The 13,650-nt window shown below is 45.1% G+C and overlaps 1 protein-coding gene across 1 annotated transcript in view; it reads right to left on the bottom strand.

The window, feature by feature from the left end:
• Positions 1 to 219: 219 nt before the first annotated feature.
• The window catches only part of sdk2b (sidekick cell adhesion molecule 2b), a 71,821-nt gene continuing 58,390 nt past the window's right edge, over positions 220 to 13,650 (bottom strand). Inside the window, exons 40-44 of the mRNA XM_079183328.1 lie at positions 12,896 to 13,060; positions 12,603 to 12,743; positions 11,079 to 11,217; positions 6,535 to 6,664; positions 220 to 774 (exon numbers count right to left, since the gene is read on the bottom strand). Of these exons, the coding sequence (XP_079039454.1) occupies positions 292 to 774; positions 6,535 to 6,664; positions 11,079 to 11,217; positions 12,603 to 12,743; positions 12,896 to 13,060 (1,058 nt within the window). The 3' untranslated portion in view covers positions 220 to 291. The remainder of the gene's footprint in view (positions 775 to 6,534; positions 6,665 to 11,078; positions 11,218 to 12,602; positions 12,744 to 12,895; positions 13,061 to 13,650) is intronic.

The raw sequence follows: 13,650 nt of genomic DNA, 5'->3' as shown, positions 1-13,650 counted from the left end.
AGCGAAAAGGTGACGCAGAGAGTGATTTTATCAACTGGTGGGGAGAAATCTACACTGGCACACTTCCACACATTAAACAAAAAAAAAAGTGTTCCAAAAAGTCTCATAGTGTCGTTCCGCATGTATCCAGCAGACTAAAGAACAGTAACACGTAAAAAAAAAGAAAAGTAATAGAAAGCAGGAAAGCCGTAAATGACTTGAATGGGTTAAACTGCGCGCTTCTGTGTTCTCCGTTAACACAAGGTGGGTCGATATTTCCAGAAGTTTTGATGTCCTTTTCAGCCTTTTTTTTCACACAAAGGAGGAGAAGCCAGCGATTGGGGCCCGCGAGCCGGGGGCTAGGCTGCCAGGGGCTAGGCTGCTAGGGGGCCTGTAGAGGGTGCTGTGCTGGCTGGGGGGGTTGGAGCTCTGTTGGGAGGGGGTCGGAGTCCGGCTACCTTTGGGCCTAAACAGGCTGCCTTGGCCCTGGGGCGGACCCTGAGGTGGGCCCTGAGGCTGGCCCTGGGCTTGCTGAGGCTGGGGGCTGGGCGAGCTGAGCTGGGGGCTAGGCGAGCTGAGCTGGGGTGGCAGTGGAGGTAGAGGAGGCAGCGGCGGCGGGGCGCAGTGATCCGGGTCGCCCGACTCGGACTCGGTGTAGCTGTAGGCCTGTGCCCGGGATATGCCTTTCTGTTGGCGCCGCCAGGAGTTGTAGTAAGTGGGGTCGCTTATGTAGTGGTTGACGAAGGAGTGCGTCTTCTGTCGGTTGGGGTCCACCTCGTACTCACTGTCGCTGCCCTGTGAAAGAAAGTAAAGAGGAGACTTTAGAATATGGAGTTAGCATGGGGGTGACTCTGTAGTGTTTCCATGTGGAGCAGTTAGAGATGCTGAGGCTACAAATGTAAATGAACATGAAGTTATTGAATTATTTTGAGCAAAGTCGTCAATTCACAAACACCCCTGTCTAAACAGCACATACATGCATACACACTTACATTTACAACACAGCACGAGAACACATGGACACCAAAACATGGTCAAAGCATGATGACGGAGGGATGACTTGTTACTGAAGCGTGCATTGTAAACGGACCATCAACACAAGATGGCAACGGTCAATTTTATCTTCCGGAGTTAATCAGTATGTTCAGGATCTAAGATCTCTGTATCCCCACCACGCCAGCAGACGGGGTTTTTGGTGCTGTTCGGCACAGTGTACCATATAAAACCTGTAATGGGAATCTGGGGGAGAGGATTTGATGGGGACTAGCACTATAGGAACCAGTCACCTATCAGGCTACAAACATTCAAAGCAGGCAGCCACAGGAACCTCACCAAATGCAGTGGAAGTGTATGTAGGCCACCTGTCCCATATGAAAACACCAGCGCCTCCTATGGGTGAACAAAACAATGGGTTTTACAGTACATCACCATAACAGAATGATTCAAAATGGCCCAGTCATGACGATGATAATCATAGATATGTTATACATATGTATAGGTCCTTTGTGCCATTCTGGATGAATGGTGTGAAAAGCTACAAATAAAAAAAAGAAACATAGGTCGTGCAGTGCATTCTCGAAAATAGATTTGATTTAGTTAATTAGGAAGTATAATTCATTTTCCTCATTCTTTCAGTTTCAGTTTGAATTCCCTCCAAGCCATCTCTAAAGAAATGACAATAGACCTGAGCGCATTCTCGCTACCGACCCTCCACCTCGCCGCGGGCTGGGCTAGGGGCGCTATTGTGTTCACGTCAAGTAACATTCCACGCGTCACACAGAGAGCAATGTGATCATCGAGCACTCGGTGGGGATTGCTCATGGTCAACTAATTGCCCTGAAAGCCAGCTGCCAATTGGCTTAGCTAGCCTGTGATTAATCACATGGCCACAGAGCACTAATACACAGCCGCCGCTGCCAAAATTGTCACCGGGTAATTTCCCAAAGAGGCTTATTCTTTTCAGAAGAGCACACCGTGAAAATGGTGCCGATAACTGCGACTGTCTCAACGTTCTTTATCTCTCACAACTCAATATTATCATGTTCAATCTTCTCATACGGGAACATGGGTGTGCTGGCACGCACTCGAAGGGTGCACTCCGGAGCACAGCTCTCATGCTGGATATTGCACAGCACATATGTGATGCATATGGCACCGGGCTCAGATTACCCCTCAGCCTCAACCTGGCTCACGTCTCTTACGGCGAACTCCTTCACAAGACTTTTCTTTTTCAGCTGTCATAGTTTCTAAATGTCCAAATAGGCCTTGTATTAAATATCCTGCTTTTTAAAAATCTTCTTTGGTACCACACAAAAGAAATTGATCCCTTCCCCCCTTTACTCTTATTTTTTCCCACAAACTAATCAAAGGCAGACATTATGTATAGCAAGGTTTGGCTCACAATGATCATGATCTAACTTTCTTTTATGTTGCTGTTCCTCTCAATAACTAGGGCAGAAGTCTGAGATGCATTAGAGCCTTCCTGTGATGTTGTCCATTTGTAAAATTGTTACCCAGTTGTGAACACTTGAGGCCAACCAGTGTTGAAAGGCAATCCAGTCACGTCAGTGTGTTTCGCAACACAACAAGATCCATTCAGTGGCCCAACAAGACATACCGAGCCACTTCAAATGATTACCTCACTCTGAAAGACTTAACGCTGCATTGAGAGATGAAACACCACTCCAGTTGTGTGTGTGTGTGTGTGTGTGTGTGTGAGTTAGTGGGAAAGAGCGTTGGTTGCCTAGCTGCTTGTCTGTGGAGTGTGCGCAACAGTTGTTCTGACTTTTGTGACGTTCTACATACAAGTATAAACCGACGCAATCTGTCCTCTTGTTGCTTCTGGTTCATAATCAGTCTTTAACAGAAATAACTCAAGGATCCAATTGAGGAACAGACAGTTGAGATGCTTGACAATTTGCCTCTGGGGCAGCACGGCCTGCGAAACAGCTTCTCACTTTAACTCATTACGAGCTAATTACTAGAGCTGAATGCTGTGAAAGAAAGAGACTTTAAAAGGGATGAAATGCAGCATTGCACCTCAGCCTCAAGGGAACCAACATCTTATGTATGCAATGACATGTCGAAGACAGACACATACCAGCCTGCCAGTGACAATTATTACACAGTTTTACATCGTTATGATGTTAAATTAGGCAGAGAAAGCGATTAAGACATCTATCCAATTAACTGGTGAAACCTCCTGACAGTAGTTTATTTTATCACCAGCATAATAAAGTTACCTTGTGTTCCCTGTTTACAATCGCTAACACCGTGAAGGGAAAACAATGTGGGACAGGGGGGGGAGAAAGAAAAAATACAACAATGGATGTGCATTAAATATCGGACAAAATTACCATTTGGTGTAGATAAATTGTCGGCAAATAGAGCAGATGTTCCCACAATCTACCCCCTGAACTTTGACCTTTGACCTATGACAGTTATATGGCATATGCTGTCATATCAGCGATTCTTATTTCTTATCTATATTCATGCCTAAAGATGTCCCGCGAAGCATTTTGTGATTAACCAAAAGTTAAAGGTGCTTTGTCAATAACTTTCCTTTCCTATGGCTTGTATAATGGCATGAGACTGAAACAGTCTTACGGCAAGCATGGCCCCCACCCCCTCCCCCCAAATTGGATGCATGTATACCCCAGTGCCACAGCGTGGGTCAGTCCTTTGTCCTCTAGTTATGGATTATTGCAGGAGGGGGAGAAAAGGGGGGGGGCTGTCTATGTCACTCTCATTGATGAAGTGAACACAGCAGGGGTCCCCGCAGACAAAGACAGTATATGTGGGTCTCGAGGGGGATTAAAAGGTCCAGAGACATTCACAGTACATACATTTTTGTGTGCTTTGGACGATTTCTGTGTAGGAAAAAGAAAGAGGATTAGAGTGGAGGATAAACAGCAATTGGAATATGTGTTTTTGGCGAACTGAAATGCCTGCCGCATGAAAGTAAAGTTGTACTTTTTCATCATCAAGGCAGGGATATAGGCCTCCTTAGCAGCTCCAATCCCCTCTCACTGCTGTAGTGTATGTTGCTTCAATCAGAACAACTATGATCAAGGGATTTGAGATGTTGTTGGGCATTAGTGAGAGTAATGGAAGCGTGTGCTTTTGTTGCGGTTCCCTACAAATCTTTTTCTTTTCTTAATTTGTTACCCGTCTGGAGTCTAAGGGACTATATGGGGCTAGTTTTCCTCTCACAAATTCCTCCTTTTATCCACCATTTCTGTCTCTACCCCTCTGTTATGTACACATATTAAAAATAAAATGTAATATATTTGCGGTCGTAATTTTCCTTTATTTCGGGTTATGACATCATGAGACTGGGCTCAAAAACAGAGCGTTGGGTTGTCACTAGAGACAACCCAGGCATTACACAACGCACTCTGAGTTGAGCCCCAGCCGAAACAAGAAAAGCTACCGTAGCCGGAGAGACAGGGTGTGGGAGGGTGGAGAAAGAGTGAGATAAACAGAGGCAGATAGGAAAAAGGGGAGAGAAAAGCATGTAACAGAAAGCAGACACTTTCATTTCTCTCCCACGGAATGTCACTCTGCAGAGAGAGAGCATGATGGACGATCCATCTCTGACTCAGAGATGAGATCATCTATCTTTGACTGGTTTCGGTCTTAAATGACACATAAAGACAGTGCCACGGAGGCGACCTCGCCAAATGAGAGAGCCTATACTCTAAAAGGGAAAAAAAGTCAATAGGGAACTAGCTGCAGGGGGGCAGAGCTGTAATGGTGGCCTTGTTGCCAAGTCAATGTTAGCTTCCTTCATATCCCCTCTCGAGGACGAGTACAATAGTCAACTTATACCTGCTGGTGGAGCCCCCGGGGATTAAAGAGGACAGACAGCACAATGTCATACCGATAGCTCAGAGTTATCCGCTCAATAAAACTTCAAAGAGCATTCCTGGATTCTTCTGAAGCACCATTGGGTGCTGATACGGCGGCCTGTCAGGGGCATGGCAGACGAGCCCGAGGGTAACAGGCAGGGCTCTGTGTGGTGCAGCCCATCAAAGCCAGCGTCAGCCCCTCGACTGTGCAGCGTGGCAGCAGGCAGGCGTCGCCATCGCAGGCCGAGGGGGGGCGGCTACTGCATAAAAGGCCATGTTTGACAATACACAAGTGCGAACGGTAGATATGTCAGACGGGTGATGAAATGACGAAATTATTTCATTTGGAGGGGATGTTATCGCGCCGCGAAAGGTCCTGTCCGTAACGATTCATTGTTGGGAGATTCTCATTTGATCTGGAAATGGGACTTAGGTTCCGATAAAGCCGGGTGGGGAGAGATTTCTGGCTGCGGAATTCACATATAGCATTCACGTAGCTAGCTGAGAGATGTTCCAAGATAATTTGAGAAATGCCCAGAGTAAAGAATTTGTAGATAAAAGAGAACATTGAAGGAAGCCTGAAAGCATGGGAATTCAGGACCACTGCCCCCTTCCCCGGCAGCTTTCATCTGACTCGGATCAAAACCAGACTGCACCCCGCAAGATGGTTCCCCCAAACCACAGAGAGCCGGGGAGGGAGGCGACATAAACAAAAAACAGAAACAACATATGTGCATATACGACATAGGGGAAGAAACAGTTCAGATGTTTTTTAAAAACAACGTAAAAAAAATAAAGAAATGAATCCCAAAATGAAATAGAAATAGTCAGGAAATCAGAGACATGAGGGAGGCACGCAGACTGATCGATGGAAAGATAGGGAGAGACAGAAACAAAGTCAGAATTTATCGATTGCACTCACTTACTGGGCAAAAGCAGTTTGGCTCAGCACATAGCAAGTTAGACACTCTAGCAGTGCTTGTTCATTTATCAGTCCGGGCAGTGTCTGCCAAGAACACTTTGGAATTCAAAAGAGATTCAAAACTAAGATATCTGACTACCTAAAATGCTAATGAGGCTAGGTTCTGCCACAAAAGAGGAGTGAAAAAGCCAATACAGTATTTTTCAGATTTCCTCAGAGATGAGTTTTACTGACTCTGAACCTGACTTGCAGAAAAAAAAAACTTCAGTAGGAAAGTTGGATCGGCTGCCTGGCTGGTGGAGTGGTTCCTACCAATACGTCACTAGCTTTGCATGTGCTCCCGCCGTCTTACACAACGAGTGCTGTGGCTGAGTGCAGCGGCCTGGATCGGAAGGTGGGTGTCTGCAGAGTGACATTCTCCACAGGCCACTGCCTGGCCTAAGAACTGCTTGGCCGCCAGCGAGCGGAGTCATTAATCTCTCATCTCTCCTCGTGCATTACTATGCTGTATCTCATGACCTCTGCGGGCCGAATGGCATTCAGGGTGAACGACGGAGAAAAGACACCGCGTGGACAGAATGAACTGACACGAAGACACTGGACAGCCCACAATGCAAAAAAAAAGTTGAATTCGCGAGGAATTCAAGGAGATGACAATGTGCACACACACAGACGGGTACGGACATGTCACAAATACACACTTAATGCAGACGGACGGTGAACGTTTTACACACACAGACCAGACAAGATGTAGTGTAAACAAACAAAGAGTGGCTACTGCACCTGTGAGTCTGAGATTTCGGAGGGTTTTTCCGTCAGACTGCTGCTCTCTGCGGGGATCAGGTCATTGTACTTTGTGCTGACGTCCTCGTCCGAATAGTGAAGACTGCCTGGACTGGGCCGAGGAGGAGACCTGGGCAGAGGCGAAGACGGACTGTGAGAATGATTCAGCTGGTTCTTTTTTGTTACATTATTTTTGCATTTCACGACAACCATTTAAACATCAAAGGATAATTCCATTTGACATTTTTACTGCTGATTTCTGGGAACGCAGTGATATAACAAAGGGGGCAGAAATCATGAAGTTGGAAGATCAGACCAATTAGAAAGTTTATCCAACTTTACTTGGAAGGTAAAACAAAAGTAAAAGTTAGAATTATTTACCAAATTTGACTGATGTAAATCCATCGCAGTTTGCACACTCACTTCCTTGTTCAGCTTTGACCTACTTTGACCTTAATGCGCACAGTTGTCTTGTGCATTTTGAGATGAATACAGCTTTTTTCTGGTGTGGTCACCTTCAGGTTTACCTTCAAATAAGTAGTTCAGATATTCCGGCTAAACTGCCTGGGGTTTTGGTCTGAACGCCCGCTAACCGCTTGTATTCCTTGCCCCATCGTTGTTGTATAGATGTTACCATGTTCCTAAATCTCAGAAATGACCTTGGTGAGTACAACACTATCACAACCAATAGAAGCGATGGACAAAGTTATGCAAATGAGAACCATGTGGTTGTCCTTCAAAAAGATAATTTGGCCTTCTGTAATGAATTCAGAAATCCTATTAAATCACTGTCAGAGCTACACAAGCAAAGCTATGCAATGACTCTAGGCCTCCCTCATTCTCACTAATGTCTGAGACACTGCAGCAAGCACTTCCTCTCAGTTTCACATGTGTCACTGTCTGTCTGAGTGTGTAGGAGTGCAGCTTGATGAGAATCATGGGACACTCATGAGATGGCTCCCTTCATCCAGTCTCTCCAGGAATGAATAATTCCCCCTGATCCAGTCCTCACTGTGGGCTGTGGAACGTCAAACCGCTGGGCCCTTGTGACTAAATTATTAACTGAACTCTCGCGGTGCTCAAGGGGTCCCTCAAACAAATGGCAGCCTCAGGCTTTGCTCTGGCAAATGTTATCCGAGCCCACGTGAACGATTGCACGGATTAGACTTGTCAGCGGCGTCCTGCGGCGATCAAATATGTCATTCAGATGTATGTTTAAAGAGTGTAAGTGATAGGACTGAGCAAAGAAGGGAGTGTGACGCGAGAACGGGGTCGGGGAGAGGTGCCGCGTGGAGCTAAAGGCTGAAAAGAGAGAAGGAGTGAGGAAAAATGAATGCAGAGAAAGATGAAATGCTGGGAAAACATTTCCTTAAATGGTGTGCACCAGTCGGGGGTTCTTTAAATAAATATGAGAGGAGAAAAAAAAAACTCTTGGTGCCTAAGCTCCTCCGTACTTTCCACTGTCGCCCGTCCTGCTAAACAAACACCCATCTGTTTCTGCTGATTGGTGCTGGTTTGGCTGAGACTACTGGGACATGCTGACTCCTGTTGACTTTCCAGGCCATAGTGTCGGCCGCCTGTCGCTGCCAAAGGAGCTGCAGCAGCAGCAGCAGCGCCCACACACAGACGCTTTTGCACGTCGAAACCACATTAGCATTTTTACCAAATAAATACATGTTGAAAACATTTCAAAAATGTCGTGGCTACATTCCAGCAGTTCTCACAAGTGGTATTTTGAGTGTGGCGTGGACAAAAATGGAAAAGTCCACAAGGAAATCACAAATGCCAGCTCTAATTCACTTAAATCACAGTTAATTCACTGAACGTGAGTGGGTTGAAACGTGTACAGTAATGAGCTACTTATATACAACACGATACAGGTCGGTGAATTCGTGTCATATCTCTGTGTATGTTTGCGGATGTTCAACAGAACACAAGTGTCTCAGGATATGCAGACGTAATATATGTCTGTGATGACAACTTACAATATTAAAATGGAATGTATTTGACTTATTTACTTATTTCATGTTATAAAATAAGGGATAAAAAGGACGGATATCTACTTTCTAGGTTATATTGAAAATAATTTCTTTATTTCAAGAATTTGGAGGTGAAGGGAACCCCAAACAGACAAATGGAAAGCACTAATGGAGCCAATTAAAATCCTTGATGTAATCCTAACTCAATAGCGACTGTCTTCAACTGCATGCATGTAGACATTCATGTACATTCATGTTTGATATACATGTTTGTATATCTCTCCTGTCCTTGAGGTGAGCATGTAAATGCTTGCTGGGCCCTCCCAGTGTTACGGATGTACTTTCTTTACTTTAATTTGCACAATTATACCATCATTATACCATCATTATATCATCGACTGCTTGATAAATAGACTAAGCAGTTCAACCTATAATATATTATTACACTTTTGAATACTTTGGAGAGATTGCCTAATCCAACGAGGTTGTAGCAAGCTACAAACCAATAAATAACACCGTTTATCACTTTAAAAAAAAGAATGGCCAAACAAAATGTACCCCAGCGATTCGGTTCCTAAGACGTCAGTGTGAAGAAATGCCGTTGGGAGGCCACTGCGACAGTATGATGAACTGCCTGTTTAAAAACATTGAGTAAGCTCGGCCCACTTTCACCTCCTCTCCTTGACTCCCTTACACTGTTGAGTGTGGCGTGAATTATTTATCAGCTCTCTTCACTTGGGCAGAGAAGGGTCCACTACTTAATCCTCCCGCAGCAAAACTCAGTCAGCAGTGCGCCGGGGAAGAAATGAGAACAGGCGGGGGGGGGGGGGAAATCAAATCTGCCTCTGGTCTACACTCATTATCAGGCTCTCCTCATGCTACGATTGCCTTTTGGGACTCATTACCATGTCTGAAGTGTTCAAGAGCTTTGTCACTCAACAGTGTTTAAAACCATGTTAATCTACACTGAATTACTTCACCGAGACCTCTTTAAAACCCCCGACCAGTGTGTCAAAGTATATTTCAAACTATTAAGGGAAGAATACAAAGCCGTACGCTAATGATGCTGTTAATCCGTTCCTCTTAACATAACAGCAGTGAAACCTCAACCCCGAAACACATTTGGACTCCTGTGAGTGAGTCCAAGTAGTAGAGTTTATGTGCCGTCAGAGTGGATCTGGACTGCTAATGTCCTACATAAACTGTAGGACCACATAATACCCACATTGACTATTTTTAACCAGAATCAGCAATATCAAGTGGAAACAGATATGTCATGTGTAACTACTCTTAGCAGTCAATTGGAACTCCTAACAGTGCTAAAAAGGCACATTGATAATATAAGTAGTCACGGATCAAGTGGCAGTCACTCAGAGTGAACTGCGCTGACTTGCCGGTGATGGTGCTTGTGTTTACTGTCATGCATATCGACCCTTTTGTTAAACTCTGGACAAGTGATCTCCACACAGAGAAAATCTCTGTATCCAAAATCAAACATGAACGACATTTGCTGTCTGACACGGCTCTGAATTAGAAACGAGCACAGTGGGATTAGGAATGTTTGATTTCTGATCCCGGTATCAGGCAGGGGACTTCATCCCGTCTTTGGTATTCTGAGACCCAGGATCAAGAACTGGCATTAATCTATAAATCGGGGTGTGGGGGGGGGGCTCAGGTGTTGGGATTTAGGTTTTCTCTCCGCTGTGGGCTGAGTTCAAAGAGTGCCGAGTCTGAAAGTACATCTGTGCATTCTTTCAATCCCCGCCGCCCCCTTCAAGCCCAGAGACATAATGGGAAGCTGCCTGGAAGCTCCTCAAAGACCAGGAGCAGCTTTGATCTGGCCTCGAGGCCGCGCTCGCGTCCACGCGTACGGATGCACACACCTTTACCAATTTCTCACACGCTCTCATACGCGAAGCGATGTACTTTTTTCCCCCCACAAGACGGACATGTAGACTCGTACACATATGGACACACGGAGAAGGCTAATTTATTTTCGGTGAAACATCAGAGGGCACCTGTCTCCCCCCCCTCCCCGAATCACATCTCCCATTCAGTACCACTACAGAAAGCTAAGACATCCACACGAACAGTCACTTCTGACATACGGCCACAAAAACAGCTGGACTCCAGCCGTCTCTACATCGGACTTCCTACCTTAACAAGTATTAATGATCTAATGCAAAGTGTACAGTTGGATCCAAAATTGGACTTGAGTCAGCCCCTGCAGAGTTCTTAGCACATTTGTCAGTCAGAGTGATATTATTAACAAGGTCATGGTCTCAGCACGCTGCATGTCCTGCAGCTGGGATTCACTGAAATACAGAAGCTCATTAAAAAGGAATCTGAAGAGTCTTTTTATGCGCTGCTTTTAGATCGCAGGAAGAGTGGATTTGAGTCCAAGTTGTCAGGAAGCGAGTGTTTTTTTTTCTTTTCCTACAGAGCTGAAAATATCTCCACAGATAACCCAATTATTTTACCATATGGTTATTTAATTTTCATCTGTGGTTTAAATATATTCTGCACTTCATATTTTCTGGTTCATGAGCGGCGTGGACCACTGACCTGGTGTAGACGCCGTTCTTCCGGCAGAATGAGTTTTTCACGGACAGCCTTCGGTTGTTGAGTTCCAGAGCTGGGAAACGGCCTTCGTCCAGGCTCACCAAGTCTCCGTGGGTCAGAGCGTTACAGTTGGAGTTGTTACCTGGACACACGTACAGAGACACTGTGTGACCACAGGCCGGCCCGGACAGGCAGGTTAGTGCACGGGGTGGGGTGGATGAATGGAACGGTGAGAGAGTGAACAACATTAGGAATAAGGAAAGATGACTGAAATCATTAAATAATGTTCCGGAACGAAAACAACAGAAAAACAATGAATGAGTGATTGGTAGAGATGTGTCAAGTCCTTGAGAGCAAATCTTCATAAGGAAATTACATGACATGTACTGTCTTTAAAAATAAAGTTCCGGGCCATTAACAGGTCTACCCGTGCGTGTTTTTGCTTTCCAGTTTCAAGTCCAAGTAAACTCTCAAGGAACTCATTTTTGTGACTTTTCTTGCGAAATATGCTTTTTCAGCACAAAAGCAAATAAGCCTATTTCCCAAAACGTTGACCTATTGAGACCGAATCGACTTCAAGTCTCAACACTTTGTCTCTTCTCTGTTAAAGCAGGGACCTTTCACAATCTATAATATCACAAAGTCATGAGCACAGATGACGCCAAACTCACGGAGAGGCATGTTACAAAACCCATCAGCGTGTGATAGATGAGAGTTCTTCTCTGTGTAAACACTGAGCATCACAGACGAATGGGCAATAACACAACTATTTTGCATCGACACCCAAGTGTCCCTCACGATTAATCAAAACCGCCAACACCATAAACTGAGAGTGACAGCCTTGCCCTGCTGCTCTACGCTAGATTAATGTTTGTAGGCGCTGTTGCTTGCCATGCTTCAGGTCAAAAACCCCTTTCGGGCGTCCTAAGACTTATGAGCGATCACAGCGAGGCCAGGACCTCCGTGGTTACTCCGGGGCTACTCGAGGTCAATTGGTGGTTACGCAAACACACAGGAAAATGCCCGGGCCAGATTCCTGGAGAGGGATATGGAGGCATTGAGAGCGTCTTTGTGTTAGAGTGAGAAGGAACCTCTTGTTTTTCCTCCGTCAGTCAGAAAGATGGGCAGTGACCCATAGGGACCCCCCCCTGCCTGGCAGCTAAACAGCGATGGCAGAAGTGCTGAGCTGAGGGAAATACCCGCTGATGTCAGAGCTGCACTGAATGGACAAGTATGCACCCGTTCTCCTGCTTCCCGACTTCTCTGCTTTTTTTTCCCTGTCCCTCTCATTATCCTGCTTATCATTTGAAAATTACAATACTACCCTCTCAGAAACGTGACCTCATGTTCACTGCTCAGTATTTGAAAACTATAAATCATTAAAAAACCCTTATGAAGTGAGACTCTGTTATAAAGAAAAAGTCCAGGTCATCAGATTCTCGGCCTTCCGCGCCACTAGAAGGCACAAGGCTTCCATAATAGCTGTAAGTCTAGTTAGAAGATCTCCATTTAATTGTGTGCACTTACCTGATTCAGACTTCTTGGCATACTTCTTGCTCTGGCCCCTGATAATGAGGATGAAAACCAGCAGCAGGATGAAGATGAGACCCACCAAAGCCACCACAACCAGGAACCACCACTCCTCGTAGAAAGGCGCCACTTTTTGGGCTGCAAAAAAAAAACACAGAAAATTGGAATTCTTGGTTGTTGAAAACTACTTGCCATATATTTTTGTGATCTGAATAACCGTAGGGAATTCAATATAGTCTGCAAAACTATTGTAATTCAAATGTACTATCAAGACACACATGAAAGCTCACCAGATATAGAAGGAGAAGGTAGACTGGGGGAGCCGTAGCCGTAGTCGTTCACTCCAATTACCCTGAAGTCATAACTGACCCCCTGCTTCAGGATATCCATGTTGAACGTGTGGGATGTTACTTCCTTGGGGATGTCCTTGATCAGGATATCCCACAAACCCTCATCTGTAAAATTGCAATTTTGTGTGAGTATGGGGGTCTGACGGGAAAATGAAACTTGTGAAGCATTTGAACAACGTCAATATGTCTTTTGTTAACAGGTCGGTTGCTTTGTTTGATATAAGGCTCCGGTCTGGCTGGCAGCTACCGGGGGCAATTCATAATTCTTGCAAATATTACACAATCCATCAATTCCAGTGCCCCCGTAAAATTTACTGCAAACAAATGCACATCATAAATAGAGGTGCAGCCATATTTCAAATGAAGCAATGTTAGGTGCTTAGCTTTGGAAATCCTGCCAGAGACCATTTATTACAAGTCGCTGGTTGTAAACATCAATGTAAGTTTGACTCTTTTAATGGGGGCACACAGACATAAACAAGGAGTTCATCTGTCATGTTGCTGAACATCGGGTAAATTTAGAAAAGCTGACGTAATTAGATTGGAAGACAAACACGAGTCATCAAGTTATATGATACCGCAGAGAGTTATGGCCCTTGGCATATGGAGACGAGAAGATGAGGGGGGGGGGGGGGAAGGGGGTCGTGTGATGTTGTTTTAAGCATCTTCCGCGTCGCCTGGACATCAATCTACGC

The sequence above is a fragment of the Pholis gunnellus genome, assembly GCF_910591455.1.
Source record: "Pholis gunnellus genome assembly, chromosome: 21".
In the NCBI taxonomy this organism is placed as follows: domain Eukaryota; kingdom Metazoa; phylum Chordata; class Actinopteri; order Perciformes; family Pholidae; genus Pholis; species Pholis gunnellus.
This window is presented reverse-complemented; position numbering and strand designations above follow the sequence as displayed.